This window comes from Phoca vitulina, unplaced genomic scaffold, assembly GCF_004348235.1.
Source record: "Phoca vitulina isolate PV1807 unplaced genomic scaffold, GSC_HSeal_1.0 scaffold56, whole genome shotgun sequence".
In the NCBI taxonomy this organism is placed as follows: domain Eukaryota; kingdom Metazoa; phylum Chordata; class Mammalia; order Carnivora; family Phocidae; genus Phoca; species Phoca vitulina.
The window spans coordinates 1,797,396-1,811,204 of NW_022589759.1; the positions used below are offsets into that span (position 1 = coordinate 1,797,396).

A 13,809-nucleotide genomic window follows, 5' to 3' on the forward strand; every position below is an offset into this window, starting at 1 on the left:
GATGCTCTGTGACTCAAGGGCCATTTGGCTTCAAGTGCATTGCCTCAAGGTCATCCAATATTCTTAGAAAAGTACAAGAAGATTAGGTATGTTCTTAAAGTCATATTGCACTAGAAGGAAAGCAGGGGCAATAGTAAGGACTTGGCCTTTTGTAGCTCATTGTCAGAGATGATTACGTCTGAAGGCTCAGGAGCCAGCTGACGGTGAAATTCTGTAGCTCCTTTCTGATAAACATCTGTTTTTGTTTTTTTTTTTCCATCATCACACATGGTCTCCTAATCTCCTCCAAGCAGCGCTGGACACAGATGCAGGCTGAATCCTCCTCTACCTCTTCCCATAGTTTTCTCCAAACTTCATTTTTCTTTTTACATAACTAGGTTTATGGACAAGGGTTGGAGTTGGTTGGAAAAGCATTCATCCCTGGCTCTTTGGGGATTAGCACTTGATTGGATCTGTTAACCATAAAAATTAAAGTTATTTTACTAGCAAAAGTGGGTTTATTCAGCAATGGCAGAGGAATTGCAACTCAGGACACGTAAGCTGTGGCAAAACCATAGGCAAGTCCAATAAAGGAGAGGGGTGCTATTTTATGGAGGAGGAGGAGGAAGCTAGGAGGGGTTGTTTGGAACAAAAGTCCATAGGAGACAAGCAGGGTAATGACGACTTCTCAGCAGCTGAGTTGCTGGGTGGTCTATTTCTTGCAGAAAATGCAGCCTACATCTTTCCCTATGGGGCCTGTAATGATTCCTGTCACTGCCCTTCTGGCCCCCCACTCTGTTTTAGTGAGGTTTCCTTTTATTAATTTTCATAGATCCAAGGTAATTTCTTTACGGCTGAGCCCTGTGTCCGTTCAGTCACAAAGAATCTAGATCATTTCGTGATTTATGCTTTCCTTTTGCCAAATGTTTGCTCGTCCTTGTCCTTAATTTGCTCTATTTCCCTGATTACCAGCCAAAGATGACATTTTCTAAATAACGTTAAGGGTTTTCATTCTACTCTGCAAACCACAGCCCCACGCCCCGCAAACGGCGTTCCCATCTCGGAGGGTGCTCCAGTCGAATCCTGGAGCACACCGCCGGCAGGCTGCTTCAGTTTGCGGGGCACGGCGAGCGGCCCGCCCTTGGAGGGGTCACCAGCCGTCCTCCCGCGAGGGAGCAGGTCCTCCGCGGCGGGACGTGTAAGGGAACTCGGGGGACGGCGGGAGGCAGGCACCCTGAGCGCCTGAGGCCGCGTGCGGCCCTCGTCGTGCGGGAGGAGGGACCGTCCTCGCCTGAGTCTGTAAACCCTTAAAGTGTAGGAACGTTCTTCCGGGGCGTGAAGTCGAAGCAGTCATTTGATTCTAAGAGGGTCCGAGGAAGAGCAACGGTGGCTCGCGCCCCGTGTCACCCAACTGGGTCACTAAGTGCGGGGCGCCAAGCAACGGCTCGCCCCGGCCGGCCCCGGGGGAGGGGGGAGCCGGCGGCTTCCCGGCGACGCGCCTCACAGCCCGAGGGCCCCCCGCGGTCCCCGCACACCCAGCCCCGGGCCACGTGAGTGCGGGCCCGCCTGCCGGAAGCGCGTGCGGGGGCGGGGCGGGGCGGGGCGGAAGTGTCGCGTGTCCGCGCGCCGCCCCCGCGAGCACGTATTTCCGGCGCGCCGCGCTCCGCCGCCCGCCCCTCCGGGAGTCCTGGGACCACGTCGGACCGGCGCGATGGGCAAGAAGGGCAAGAAGGAGAAGAAGGGCCGTGGGGCGGAGAAGACGGCTGCCAAAATGGAGAAGAAGGTGTCCAAGCGCTCGCGGAAGGAGGAGGTGAGCGAGGCCGGCAGCCAGGCCCGGCGCGCCCTCCGCGCGAGTCGCTGGGGTCCCGGGTCCCGTCGGGCTTCCCTCGGCCGGTGGGGCTGGAGGAGCCGGGTTGGGGCGCGGCTCGGCGACGGTGAGCTCTGGGGCGAGGGCCTCAGCTTCCGAGCCTCTGTCCTCACCCTTAGGGTACGTGCCCGTCACAGCAGCCCCGAGCCGTGAGCTTCGGTGGGAGCGAGTGCAGCCGCGGGGTTTCCGGAGCAGCTCTTGGGAACGCCGCCGTCTTCTCTCTCCCGCCCTCCGGCTCTCCTTTCCGTCTCTCTCGGTCTCTCGGTCTCCGCTGCCCCGCCCCCAAGCCCGGTCTGCAAATGGATCCGTGCTGAGTTTAGCGCGGAGTGTTCTGCTTTCTGTTGGCGGTGCTCGCGCGCTTCCTAACCTGGGTGCTTTGTGCTTCACGAGCGGCTGCTGTGCTGCCTGGGCTTTAGCCTGACCACCGGGTGAGTCGGGTAGCTTTGGCACGCCCAGCTGATGGTGAGGAGGTCAGAAACAAGTCACAGCTGTGAAGGGGCGCCGAGCTACAGCGTGACCAGGTGTTCCCAATTCCCAGCTCTGACTCCACACTGCTCCTTTTTTCTCCAAAGCCTTTCGTGTCTCTGTGTCCTCATCTGTCAAGTAATGGGGTCGGGCTTCTCCTCCTGCTTCCTCTGGGCTCTGCTGTTGTAAGGTTCTTCTCCACTTCCCTGTGCAGCCACGGGCCTGGGTTTGCATCTCCTCTCTGCCGCAGCTAGCTGGAAGGCCTCAGAGGAGTGTGACCTGTCTGTGCAACCTCTGTGCCTCAGTTTCTCCCGTGTGACTGCACGGGCCTGGGTCGGGTCGTGGCACAGAAAGATAATTTGTGGGGCATCTTTGGAACAGTGCTTGGCACATAGTAAGCACCCAGTAACTGTTAGCCGGTTCTCACTCGTGTTCCCCTCTCTCTGCAGAGCCCGGTGCTTAGGGGATGACAGGGGCTCCCCTGTGGGGAGAGAGAGTCTGTCGGGTCCGGGGCCTGGGACTTTGCATGTTGCCTTCATCAGCCCTCATAACAGATCTTGAAGATCCCTGGTCATCTGATGAGGTCGTGCCCACAGAGCATACTCTCCCTTTCTTAAAGTCAACTGCGTCATATAATGTAACCTCATCATGAGAGTGCATCCCATCATTTCCTGGATGGGGCCCTGAGGGCACGTCTGAGGGCACTGGGAATTCTGCCTACCACAGAACTCACGTGATACCTGGTTGACAACTCCACTTGGGTGTCAACACGTTCCTCCCCCTTCCACACTGTGCGTGTTGAAGCCCTTTGCCCCCAGGAAGGTAATCTCTCAGGTGAACGACACTGGGGCGCTCTGGAGTAACTGTGACTCCCAACAGTCAGTCCCTTCACCCAGGTCTCCATAAAGTTCAGTGGGTCAGGAATTTGCCTTGCCTACCTGAGGCAGCGGTTTTGCATTAGAGATGCGGTGGTCGATAGGAGAGCCTTTAGGCAACTGCTCACATAGAAGTGGCAGGATAGTGATTGCTTCTGTGGACCGCCATGAGGGTGAAAACTGGCAGAGCCCCTTTGGATCCTGGTTTGTCCATATCGAGAAAAGTAGAAGCTGCCACATAGCAGCTATGCACTTGAAGGCTTACCTTGGAAAAACGGGAGGCCCTTTGTGGGGAGTGTGAGGGTTCGGAATGAGGTGGTATATGCAGTGTGTGTGCATCTATGTGTACTTCCGAGAGAACTGCTTGTAGGGTCAAGCTCTGAGTATTTTTGCAAGTGTCAGAGTCTGTGTCCTTGAAATGGGAGGAACATGTGCTCATTCCTGGATGTGACTGGACCCCGGGCAGGTCAAAGTGGGAAGGTTGACACAGGTTTTTGACCACATAGGAGGATTTAAGAACATGTCTCAGGTGTGACTGCTTGTCTGCCTTTAGGAAGACCTTGAAGCTCTGATAGCCCATTTCCAGACACTGGATGCTACAAAGACTCAGATCGTGGAGACACCATGCCCCCCACCTTCACCAAGGTAAGCCAGCAAGGACCCTTCATTCGAGCGTCTGATGGATTTGTGTACATTGGAAAACCACTTTAAATTGGCACCATGTTTTCATAAATAACCAGGCACATGGAATGTTTTCCTCATTAAAACCCGTTCCCATTCCAGATAAGCTCCCACAAAACAGTTTTTTCACTTTTCTTCTGAAGAATGGGAGTGAGGCTTTTCAGATCTGTTGTCACAAACACAGAAACAAGGTCCCCTGGCTCAGCTACTCAGCAGGGATTGTGCCATTCAGAAGCTGTCCAGCTGAGCACAGTTCACGGACGAGAGCATTGCCCCAGTGAGCTCTTCAGTTCTTAACATGTTCCAGAAGTGTGTGTCAGAGGCGTAGAACTTCAGATCACAGTCTCTTGTTGCTGTTCGTAATGACAAGTGTGATTTTCAGACATAAACGTGTATAAGTCATTTTAAATGAATTTGTAAATTACGTGAAGAACTCCAGAGTCTTCTGTAGGATTTCAGATACTTGGAATGAGCCAAAATGAGCAGGCTTTGGTTTTCCACTTTCTTACTCTTCTGTGTCAATTGCTGTCCTCTCAGCTTCTGAATTCCAGGTGTGTTAAAAGTTGATTTAGGGCCCTCTAATTCTTGTATTTGCTACTGACAGGTTAGAGGGAAAACCCTGAATGCATTGAGTTAGGAATCAGGAAAGGCCAAATGACCCTAGAAAAGATACCACCTTCAGAGAAGGGGAAATGCATTAACTTCACAAGCACACGAGACTGGTTTGGTTGAGAAATAATTCGCTTCCTTTCCCTCAGAATAAAAATTAATCTTACTAGTGTTGCTGTCAGAAATGAGATTAATCTTTTTTTTTCTTTTTTAAGATTTTATTTATTTATTTGACAGAGACACAGCGAGAGAGGGAACACAAGCAGGGGGAGTGGGAGAGGGAGAAGCAGGCTTCCCGCAGAGCAGGGAGCCCGATGTGGGGCTCGATCCCAGGACCCTGGGATCATGACCTGAGCCGAAGGCAGACGCTTAATGACTGAGCCACCCAGGCGCCACATAAATGAGATTAATCTTACTAGAGCTGCCACCAGCCCGAGTGGAGGCCCAGGTCCAGCATGTCAGGAGGGGGCTGCCGGTCGTGCCTCTGATGCCCAAATCCCACCGCCTCAGACACGGGGTTTAGTCTCCCCTGTCCAGAGATGGGGGGACGACATGGTGGCCCCTGTGCAGAACGGGGTGACACAAAGCGTGATCCAGCAGCTCCCGGAGTTGCGAGTTGTCCCTGTCTTCACGTAAGAAACAACATCAGGAAGCGGGATGTACTTTCCCCTGTATTTGGCGTGTTATCCCAGGGGCCACACAGAAGTTACACATGTGGTAGACACACATTGTCCTTGGAGTGGTTAAAGCAAGTGAGTCCTTGAGATCGTGAAGGCTTCGTACCTACAGCACCCCTGAGGGAAGCCATTCTGAATGTGGATTGATTTCCCCCCAACCCCGCCGCCTTTTGGTGACATTTAAAAACTTTCCTAAAGTAATGTGCCTAAAAAGCCAGATTTAATGTTAGGATATAATTAGGAACCTTGGTGCTTCCCTGGTCAGCTGGGAATGCTTTCTGATGGAGCTGAGATACGATGAGATCTTTCAGTCAGTAACCTTAGTAACTTCTCCCGCCCTGCTCCTCCACCGTATTATAGGAAAAACCATGAAAATTACCAAGTTTTGTGAGTGTCTGTATTCCCAGGTATTGGCTGTGATGTAATTTAATGGGGAAGCAAGGACCGTAGACCAGGTGCATCAGAGCCTCAGGGTGCCCATGTGCATGACAGAGGGGGTGTGTGTGGCTGGGTGTGGGGGGCAGGGACCCTGTGGGGACCCTGTGGGGGCTCTGTGCCTGACTTGGATTACTGTTTCCTAGCTGTGCTTGTTAATTTTCCCCAGAAAATTTTAATAGGTGTTAAGTGGAAAAAAATATTTGGAGTTAACTTTGGGAAACAGATGGTTTCCTTTTGAAATTTTTAAGAAACTGTGGTAAAATATATCTAACATAGACTTTCCCATTTTAACCATTTTTAATTGTGCTGTTCAGTGGGATTCCTTACATTCATGGTGCTCTGGACCCATGAGCTGTCACTCCCCATGCCCCTCCTCTTGGCCCTTGGTGACCACTACTTCCTGGTGTTTGATTTGCCTCTTCTAGATATTTCATATAAGTGGAGTCTCACAACGGCTGTCCTTTTGTGTCTGGCTTCTTTTGCTTAGCATAATGTCCTTAAGGTTCATCCATGTTGTAGCATGAACCTGAACTCCATTCCTTTTTAAGACGGAATAATACTCCATTGTATGGATGCACCGCTTTCATCTTGTCGATAGACCCTTGGGTTGTTTCCACCTTTGGGCCCCTGTGAGTAGTGCTATAGTGAACGTGGGCATGCAGGTGTCTCTTCGAGTCCCTGTTTACAGGTTTCTTTGGCACGTACCTAGGAGTGGAATTGCTGGGTCATGTGCTAATTCTGTGTTTAACTGTGAGACTGTTTTCCACGATGTAGTCCAATTTTTTTTTTTTTTGAGATTTATTTATTTTAGGGAGAGAGAGCATGAGCAGAGGGAGGGGCAGAGGGGGAGAGAATCTCAAGCAGACTCCACACCGAGCACAGGGCTCGATCTCACAACCCTGAGATCACGACCTGAGCTGAAATTAAGAGACTCTCAACCCACTGAGCCACCCAGATGCCCCAGCATAGTCCTATTTTATAACATTGGTTTCTTTACGGCAAACTTTCTAAACCTATAGAATGTTTTTGTGTACAGTAAATTTCCAAGAGAAAGAGTTGTCCAATTTCTCAAACTTATCTGACCTTGAAACCTTTGTCTTCCTTTACGAAGTATCTTCTGAAATTACTGTTATAGTCTGCCCCCTGAGGAAGTCCACATGAGGGATTTTGAAAGAAGGGGATTTTCCAGTGATTGTTTGTCCTGCCCTCCCACCCCCATCACTGTCTTACTTTCTACTGAGATGGTCCACGTGTATTTAAAGTTTCCTTTTAGCTGGTCTTTTGTCCTCATGTGTGATACAAGTAGGAAGCTATTTGTGTTTTTTAGGTGGAAGCTATCTGGATACATATTGCAATGTTTAAGTACTGGACTTTTTAAACAGTGAAAGATTTACTTATTTGTTTATTTACTTACTGACTTATTTACTTATTTACTTACTTATTTTACTTACTTTACTTACTTACTGGAGAGAGAGTGCAGAGCGAGAGAGAGCATGAGCAGTGGGGAGAGGCAGAGGGAGTGGAGAAGCAGGCTCCCTGCTGACAGGGAGCCCAATGCGGGGCTCGATCCAAAGGACCCTGGGATCATGACCTGAGCTGAAGTCAGATGCTTAAGCAACTGAGCCACCCAGGCGTCCCTATGGAACAGTTTTGATTGTGATTTAAGAGGATAGACCTGTAAAAAGTTAGCTGTGGGAAATGTGGCACTTAAATTAGGAACACTTAGACTTCTCACTGCCTGATGGTTTTTACCCAAATGCTGTGTGAGTCACCCAGGTCCGGGGCTCTCCTGGTGTTGTGGCTGTGAGGTTGATTTTAAGGGTTGGGGGCCTTAGCTTCCGTTCCCAGGGCCAGGCTTGTCTTTCACAGAAGTCTGGGGAGCTGATACGGCCCTCTGGCGGAAAGGAGGCCGGCTCTCAGCTGGGCGCCACGTGGCTGGATTGTGTGTTGAACTGCTGCTTCTGTCTCTTGTAGGTTACATGCCTCACTCTCTGCTCATCCTGAGAAAGACGAATTAATCCTTTTCGGAGGTGAATATTTCAATGGCCAAAAAGTAAAGTATATATTTTTTTCTTTTCTCCTCAAATTTTCATGCGTCTCATTTTGAGTAAAATTAGTTTAAAGCCATGATATCAAATATGCATTGGTCCCACCTCCTGAGCCTGTAGGACTGGCATGCGACCTTGTCCTTGAGAAGCCACCAGGATCCTTCAGTGAGCTTTAGAGTCACTGCTCTTACTGCCTGCTTGAGATCGACCAGCACACTGCTCACTTGGGTTGATTATTCATATGCTCATGATGGGTTTCAGAGTTGTTTTGAATAGTGGAAGAAAGTGCTGATAAATTGTAGAGCTAATTTTCATTTTTGAGCAGGCCAGACAGACCTGTGTTTCAGAATTGTGTGTGAAACATTTAGAAAAGCCTGAGTTTGCCTTCCCTCCATGCTGAGGATCCCTGTGAGTTTGACTTAACTTGTTCATCTCCCACTCTCAATTCTCATCCTTTAAGAACCAGGCTTGACTTTGAGAGATGACTTGCCGGGCAGCAAAGGATCTTGGTACCTTACGTGCTAATAGGCATGGTGGGCAGACAGTTTTTTTCTTTGTCATTATCCCAAAGGATCCGAGGGGCCCAGCCACAGGCTTCCTGCATTGGTATGATTTACGTGGCTTTAGGAAACCCATTTCCTGGGGAAAACTAGTGATTGAGATCCTGCTTTCCACTTACTGTCACTTGCATGGAGGCTTCATTGATGACACGAAGTCCCTCTTCCTTTTTGCAGACATTTGTGTATAATGAACTGTACATCTACAATATCAGGAAGGACTCCTGGACCAAAGTGGAGATCCCCAATCCACCTCCAAGGCGCTGTGCTCACCAGGTATGTGTCCATGTTGACCCTCCGCCTTCTTTACCTGTGAGGGTCTGTTCTGTGCTCGTGGAGTTGGTAGACGACAGGTGGCCTGGTAGAGAAGGCAGGGGGGCTTACACATGGTCACACTTGCTGTCACTGACTTGAACGCATTGGTAAGCTTCTTGCTCTTCAGTGTCTTCACTTATGAGACGGAGGTGCACACCTTCTCCAAGTGGCCTGAAGAGCATGGGAGAGAGCCCAGGTAAACCTGCGTTGTGTGGTGCCTAGCACACAGCAGCCCCGCGGCAGGGTTCTCCTCCTGCGTCGGAGTGACAGGCTCCCGCAGGACCCAGACCTGGTGGCTACCGAGTGGAGTTCCTCCAGAGAAACGGAATGCTCCAGGGTGGTCATTGAGGCACGAAATGGGTCATAACCAGAGATAGTGCAGGGTGCTGAAGTCAGCCTGTTGTTGGCTGGTTTCTGCTTCCCTGGGGAGCTCTGTCAGAGCTGCTGCCCCTGTCCAGTTCTGTAACTCCACAAGGACGGGCCCTTGTATTTCCTGTTCATTGTCCTAACCCTGGACTGGGAACAGTGTCATGGCGCAGAAAATAATTTGAATGAGTGATACGTTTTCAGCATGGAGAAAGAAGATTGTACGAGCCTTTTGTGGTGCGAGTGAAGCATCCCTCCACAGTACGTGGGATCCTTTCTTGGGTTCTCTGCTCACGGGTAGCCTGCTGATCTGAAACTGGGTCTGAGAGGAGGACCTGCCTGTCTGAACTACACATAGAGACTGGCAGGCATTTGGACTGGTTTGTCTTTTGGAAAAGAAGAATGTACTTGCAGGTTTAGCAGTACGATCTTAGTAAGCTTGGATTTTAATAAGTAATGGATCCTTTTTTTCTTTTAAAGATTTTATTTATTTATTTGTCAGAGAGAGAGAGAGAGCACAGGCTCCCTGAGCAGAGAGCCTGATGCGAGACTCGATCCCAGGACCCTGGGATCACGACCTGAGCTGAAGGCACATGTTTATTAACCCACTGAGCCACCCAGGTGTCCTAAATAATGGGATCTTGAAGTTTGATCTGTTCACCAGAGACTGCCCTAGTTCTTGAGAATGCATGATCTGCCCCAGTCCTCCAAGCTGAGGACGAGTCCTGTCCTGTCCCAGCCATGATCTCTCCATGTCCCCAGCCCTTCCAGATAACTCCTTGGATTCCTGGACCCCAAGAATGCTCACGTTCTGATGGAGCAGTCCCACTCTGGGCCCGTGTCACGTGATGTGGGCTCAGGGGCTTCTTTTGAGTTTGTTTTCTTATCCATTTTAATCATAGTTATTAACTGTGTCCTTGAAGAATAAGTATAAAAGTCTTTGTGATTTTTAAATGCAATTATTTTGCCAGAGTGCTCAGCAGGCTCTGATTCATATGCATGCCTTAGGAGGACTTTCCTAGTCTGGGACTTAATAATATCTTTGTAATTAAGGTTGGTTCGCTGTTTTCTCTGAATTTCACAATGAATCAGAGCCACAGGAAACAGAAAATTGGTTGTAAAGTCTTTGGCCTGAAGGTCATTACAGTCCAAATTCTACGACATTGAATTCTGCGACCTAAAACCTTCCTTCTTACAGACTTGTTCAGTGTGATGTCCGAGGTCATGTTCTTTATCTTCTCTTTAACTGAGGCACGGGGGGTGGAAAGAGGAAGCCTGCATGTACACCATTCTTTCTCTTCTAGATTCTGGAGTTCTGGGGGGTGAAGTTGATTTTAGTGTGTAATTTGAGAGTTTAGGTGGCTTTTCTACGAGAACACAGCCCAGTGAGGGACAGGAAAGGGCGGTGGCGCCTGCTGGGTGTGTTTGGCTGGATGTGTGCAGGCTTCAGCGACTCGCTGCTCTTCTTGGCACCCCGTCTTCTGGGGGAGAGGAGGACGCCGTCACACAGCTCTGCCTAGACCGTGAGGATGCCACCACCAGCAGGAGGGGGCCACTGAGAACTGCGGGGACAGGTGACAAGGAGGTGGCAGTCGTGAGATCATGTCTTCTTGATCCCTGGATGGTTTCTCCCAAAGTAGTCACTAAAACTCACATGAAACAAAAGGTGTTCTCTCCTAAAATAGAAAACAGTTGATGGTTAAAAACATCCTCTGTGTTCTTACCAGCCTGGTGCGTTAATGAGCAGTAAGTAGTTTCTGGAGAGGGGTTCACGTGTAAGAGATCTTTCTTCGTGAGATCAGCAGAATTCCACAGTGGTCCATTGGAGCTGCAGAAGTGTCACCTCCATCTGGGTCCTGGCTGCGGCTCAGTCCCCGGGAGCAGGCATTGCGGGGGTCCTGGCTTGCTCCCTCAGGAAATAGGAGGCATCTTGTACATTCGAGGCACCCTTCTGGGGCTGGGATACGGCAACAAAAAAGACCAATTTGCCTTTCCTGACGATGTCCCATGGTTTGGGTTTTCTCTGGTCCTGATGGCCTCATGCATTTTTCGGACCCCCACTTTCACAAAGCTGAAGCTGCTGTCAAATCCGTTCCGAGTCTGTTACTTTGGATTCTGATGGGCTTTTTTTGGCATTTGGAGGCAGAGTGGGGAACTTAGGGTTTTCCAGATGTGACTTGACTCCAGTTAATGCAACAGTAAGCAGACCCAAGTGCCTGGGCGGCACACAGCCTCGTGGGACAGGTCAGAGCGAGGTGCTGTTACCTCGCCCCTGGAGTGGTGCGGCCGTGCTTTGTCTTTGTGGGGCCCAGCTGTCAGCTTCAGCAGTAACTTCCAAACCGCTGGGTGCATGTGTGCGTGAATATGTATACACTTAACGTTGTTTTAGTTTTATTGTTTAATTTCCCAAATATGCAAGTTAATCACTCAGGAGAGGGCCTAGGGGGGTAAGCTTGCTGAGTAGGGAAGCTTCCAGCCCAGTGACCTCACTTCCCTGTCCAGTCGGCCAGGCCTGTCGTGAGGAGCTACCGGGTGGTCCAGCCCATGCCTTGATGTCTTCCGTAAGAAGAATCCGTATTTTAGGATATCGTAGGAAGTCATTTCATTAGTGCTTAGACTTCTTTTTAAAACGTAAACTCTTTACGATCTTCTTACTGGGCCCTGAATGTATTATTTTTGTGTTATGTTTTGAGGTGAATGTACATTTTGTGGGTATCTTCTGGCAAATTTTTTTCTTCTGCTGCAGGACATTTTAGAGTACAGTGTGTTTATTCTGAGATCAGCTTTAACTGACAGTGACCTTAATAAAAATCAGTTCTTGGAGAAATTTGGCACGGATCCGTGACCTGGATTAGATCCCTTTCTTACTACTTTCCCTTTCACTCACTTAACAGTTATGAAATAGGGGCCCCTGGGTGGCTCAGTCGTTAGGCGTCTGCCTTCGGCTCAGGTCATGGTCCCAGGGTCCTGGGATCGAGTCCCACATCGGGCTCCCTGCTCGGCGGGAAGCCTGCTTCTCCCTCTCCCACTCCCCCTGCTTGTGTTCCCTCTCTCGCTGTCTCTCTCTGTGTCAAATAAAAAAAAAAACCAGTTATGAAATAGAAGGAATTTGAAAATTTAACTTGGATGAGACTGAAACTTTTAGGTTGGAATTGTAAGATCCTATTGCTAATTCCCAAATGAACCACTTTGTTCCTTATTCTTTCCGTAGCCAAGAACTTTTCTTTTTTTTTTATCTTTTTCTTAGTTACTTTGATATAGAGCTGTGTATTGTTTTTACTCACAGATCGTCTTAAAAATATTTGAATGGGGCGGGTTATTTGAAATAACTAGACTTGTAAAACATGTCTTGCTGGAGGTGTATCTGCACAGTCGTGTGACTTCTGTGCATTTCAGTACGGGCGTGCAAACTAGTTTCCCTAGAAAACGCTGTTACAGATGTTTCAGTTTGAACATCCTCAGTAACGTGACAAGGTGCCACCACACGTGTAATGCCCGTACTTTTTTTTTTTTTGCAGAAGGGGAATAAAACAAGATGAATTTAATTTACCCTAAAACCCATTTTCTTCATCTTTAGGGCTGGCAAGTAAAGGGAGATTTTCTTTATTATAGATTTTCTTAAGAACCTTAAAAAAAATGTAATTTAGCAGGAAGTGCAGACGTAATTTATCATAACCTGTCTTTAGCTGGTACATTGGAAAGGCTTCTCTCTCAGGCTTGCTGTGTGTTGATGTGAACTGGAGACGCGGAGCCCTAGCTAGGTGTCCGACCTCGCTCTGTGAGCCGCATGCTCGTGACTGGCCCTTTGCTTGATTTCTTAGACTTGAATTTCCTAGTTTTATCGGATGACTGGGGTTGTGTTAAGTGGTTAAAGTGCCTTCTAATCTTTAAAAGATAGGTCTAGTTTGAAGTTGGTAGGAAAGTAATTTGCCTCGTACTTGTCATGTAGTGGTTTTGAAATCATTCTTAAAAGGTGGAGAAAGTTCTGTGTGACTCAAAATCTCAACACTGGATCCCAAACAGAAGTTGTGTTTCTGTAGAATTCCTATTTTTCTTGACATGGGGTTCACTGATTTTTTTTTTCTCTCAATTTATACAGTTGTCTAAATGTTTATACGTTTTTCTTTTTTTAATAATTTCTGTTCTTTATTGTTTCCTTTCACTTTGGGTTTGATTTGCCTTTTCCACTTTCTTAAGGTGGAAATGTAGAACATGTATTTTAAATCATCTTTTCTAATATAAGCATTTGAAGCCATATGTTTCCTCTAGGCAGTGCTTTAGCTGCATCCCACATATTTTATTGCCTTTTATCATTCAGATTGAAGTGATCTAATTGGTTTGTGGATGTCTTATTTGACCCATGCGTTAGACTACTTAGAAGTGTGTTTGTTAATTTACAGATACTTGGGTATCTCCTGGGTTTCTTTTTGTTGTTATTATCTAATGCCGTGGCAGTCAGAGAGCACTGTGTGATTGCAGACCTTTTAAAATTTTTGAGACCTGTGCTTTGGCCTAACATACGTATCTTGGTATATCTTTGGTGTGTATTGGAGAAGAACGTACGGTCTCTAGTTGTTGGATATGGTGTCCTGTTAGGTCAGGTGGGTTGTTATTGTTCACACCTTCCCTATCCTTACTGCCTCATCCCTGCTAATCTCCTGACGTATCCTTTGTCTGCTATTCGCACAGCCACCTCACGTTTCTTAGGGTTAGTGTTTACGTGGCATAACTGTTTTCATTCTTTACATCCATTTGCGTCTTTACATTTAAAGTGCATTTCTTGGGGCGCCTGGGTGGCTCAGTCGGTTAAGCATCTGCCTTCAGCTCAGGTCATGATCCCAGGGTCCTGGGATCGAGTCCCACATCAGGCTCTCTGCTCAGCGGGGAGCCTGCTTCTGCCTGCTTCTCCCTCTGCCTGCCACTCCCCCTGCT

The 13,809-nt window shown here is 48.6% G+C and overlaps 1 protein-coding gene across 1 annotated transcript in view; it reads left to right on the top strand.

Annotated features, from left to right (window-relative positions):
- Nucleotides 1-1,638: 1,638 nt before the first annotated feature.
- KLHDC4 (kelch domain containing 4) overlaps nt 1,639-13,809 on the top strand; it is a 46,368-nt gene continuing 34,197 nt past the window's right edge. Inside the window, 4 exon segments of the mRNA XM_032389871.1 lie at nt 1,639-1,789; nt 3,740-3,831; nt 7,566-7,644; nt 8,374-8,472. Of these exon segments, the coding sequence (XP_032245762.1) occupies nt 1,691-1,789; nt 3,740-3,831; nt 7,566-7,644; nt 8,374-8,472 (369 nt within the window). The 5' untranslated portion in view covers nt 1,639-1,690.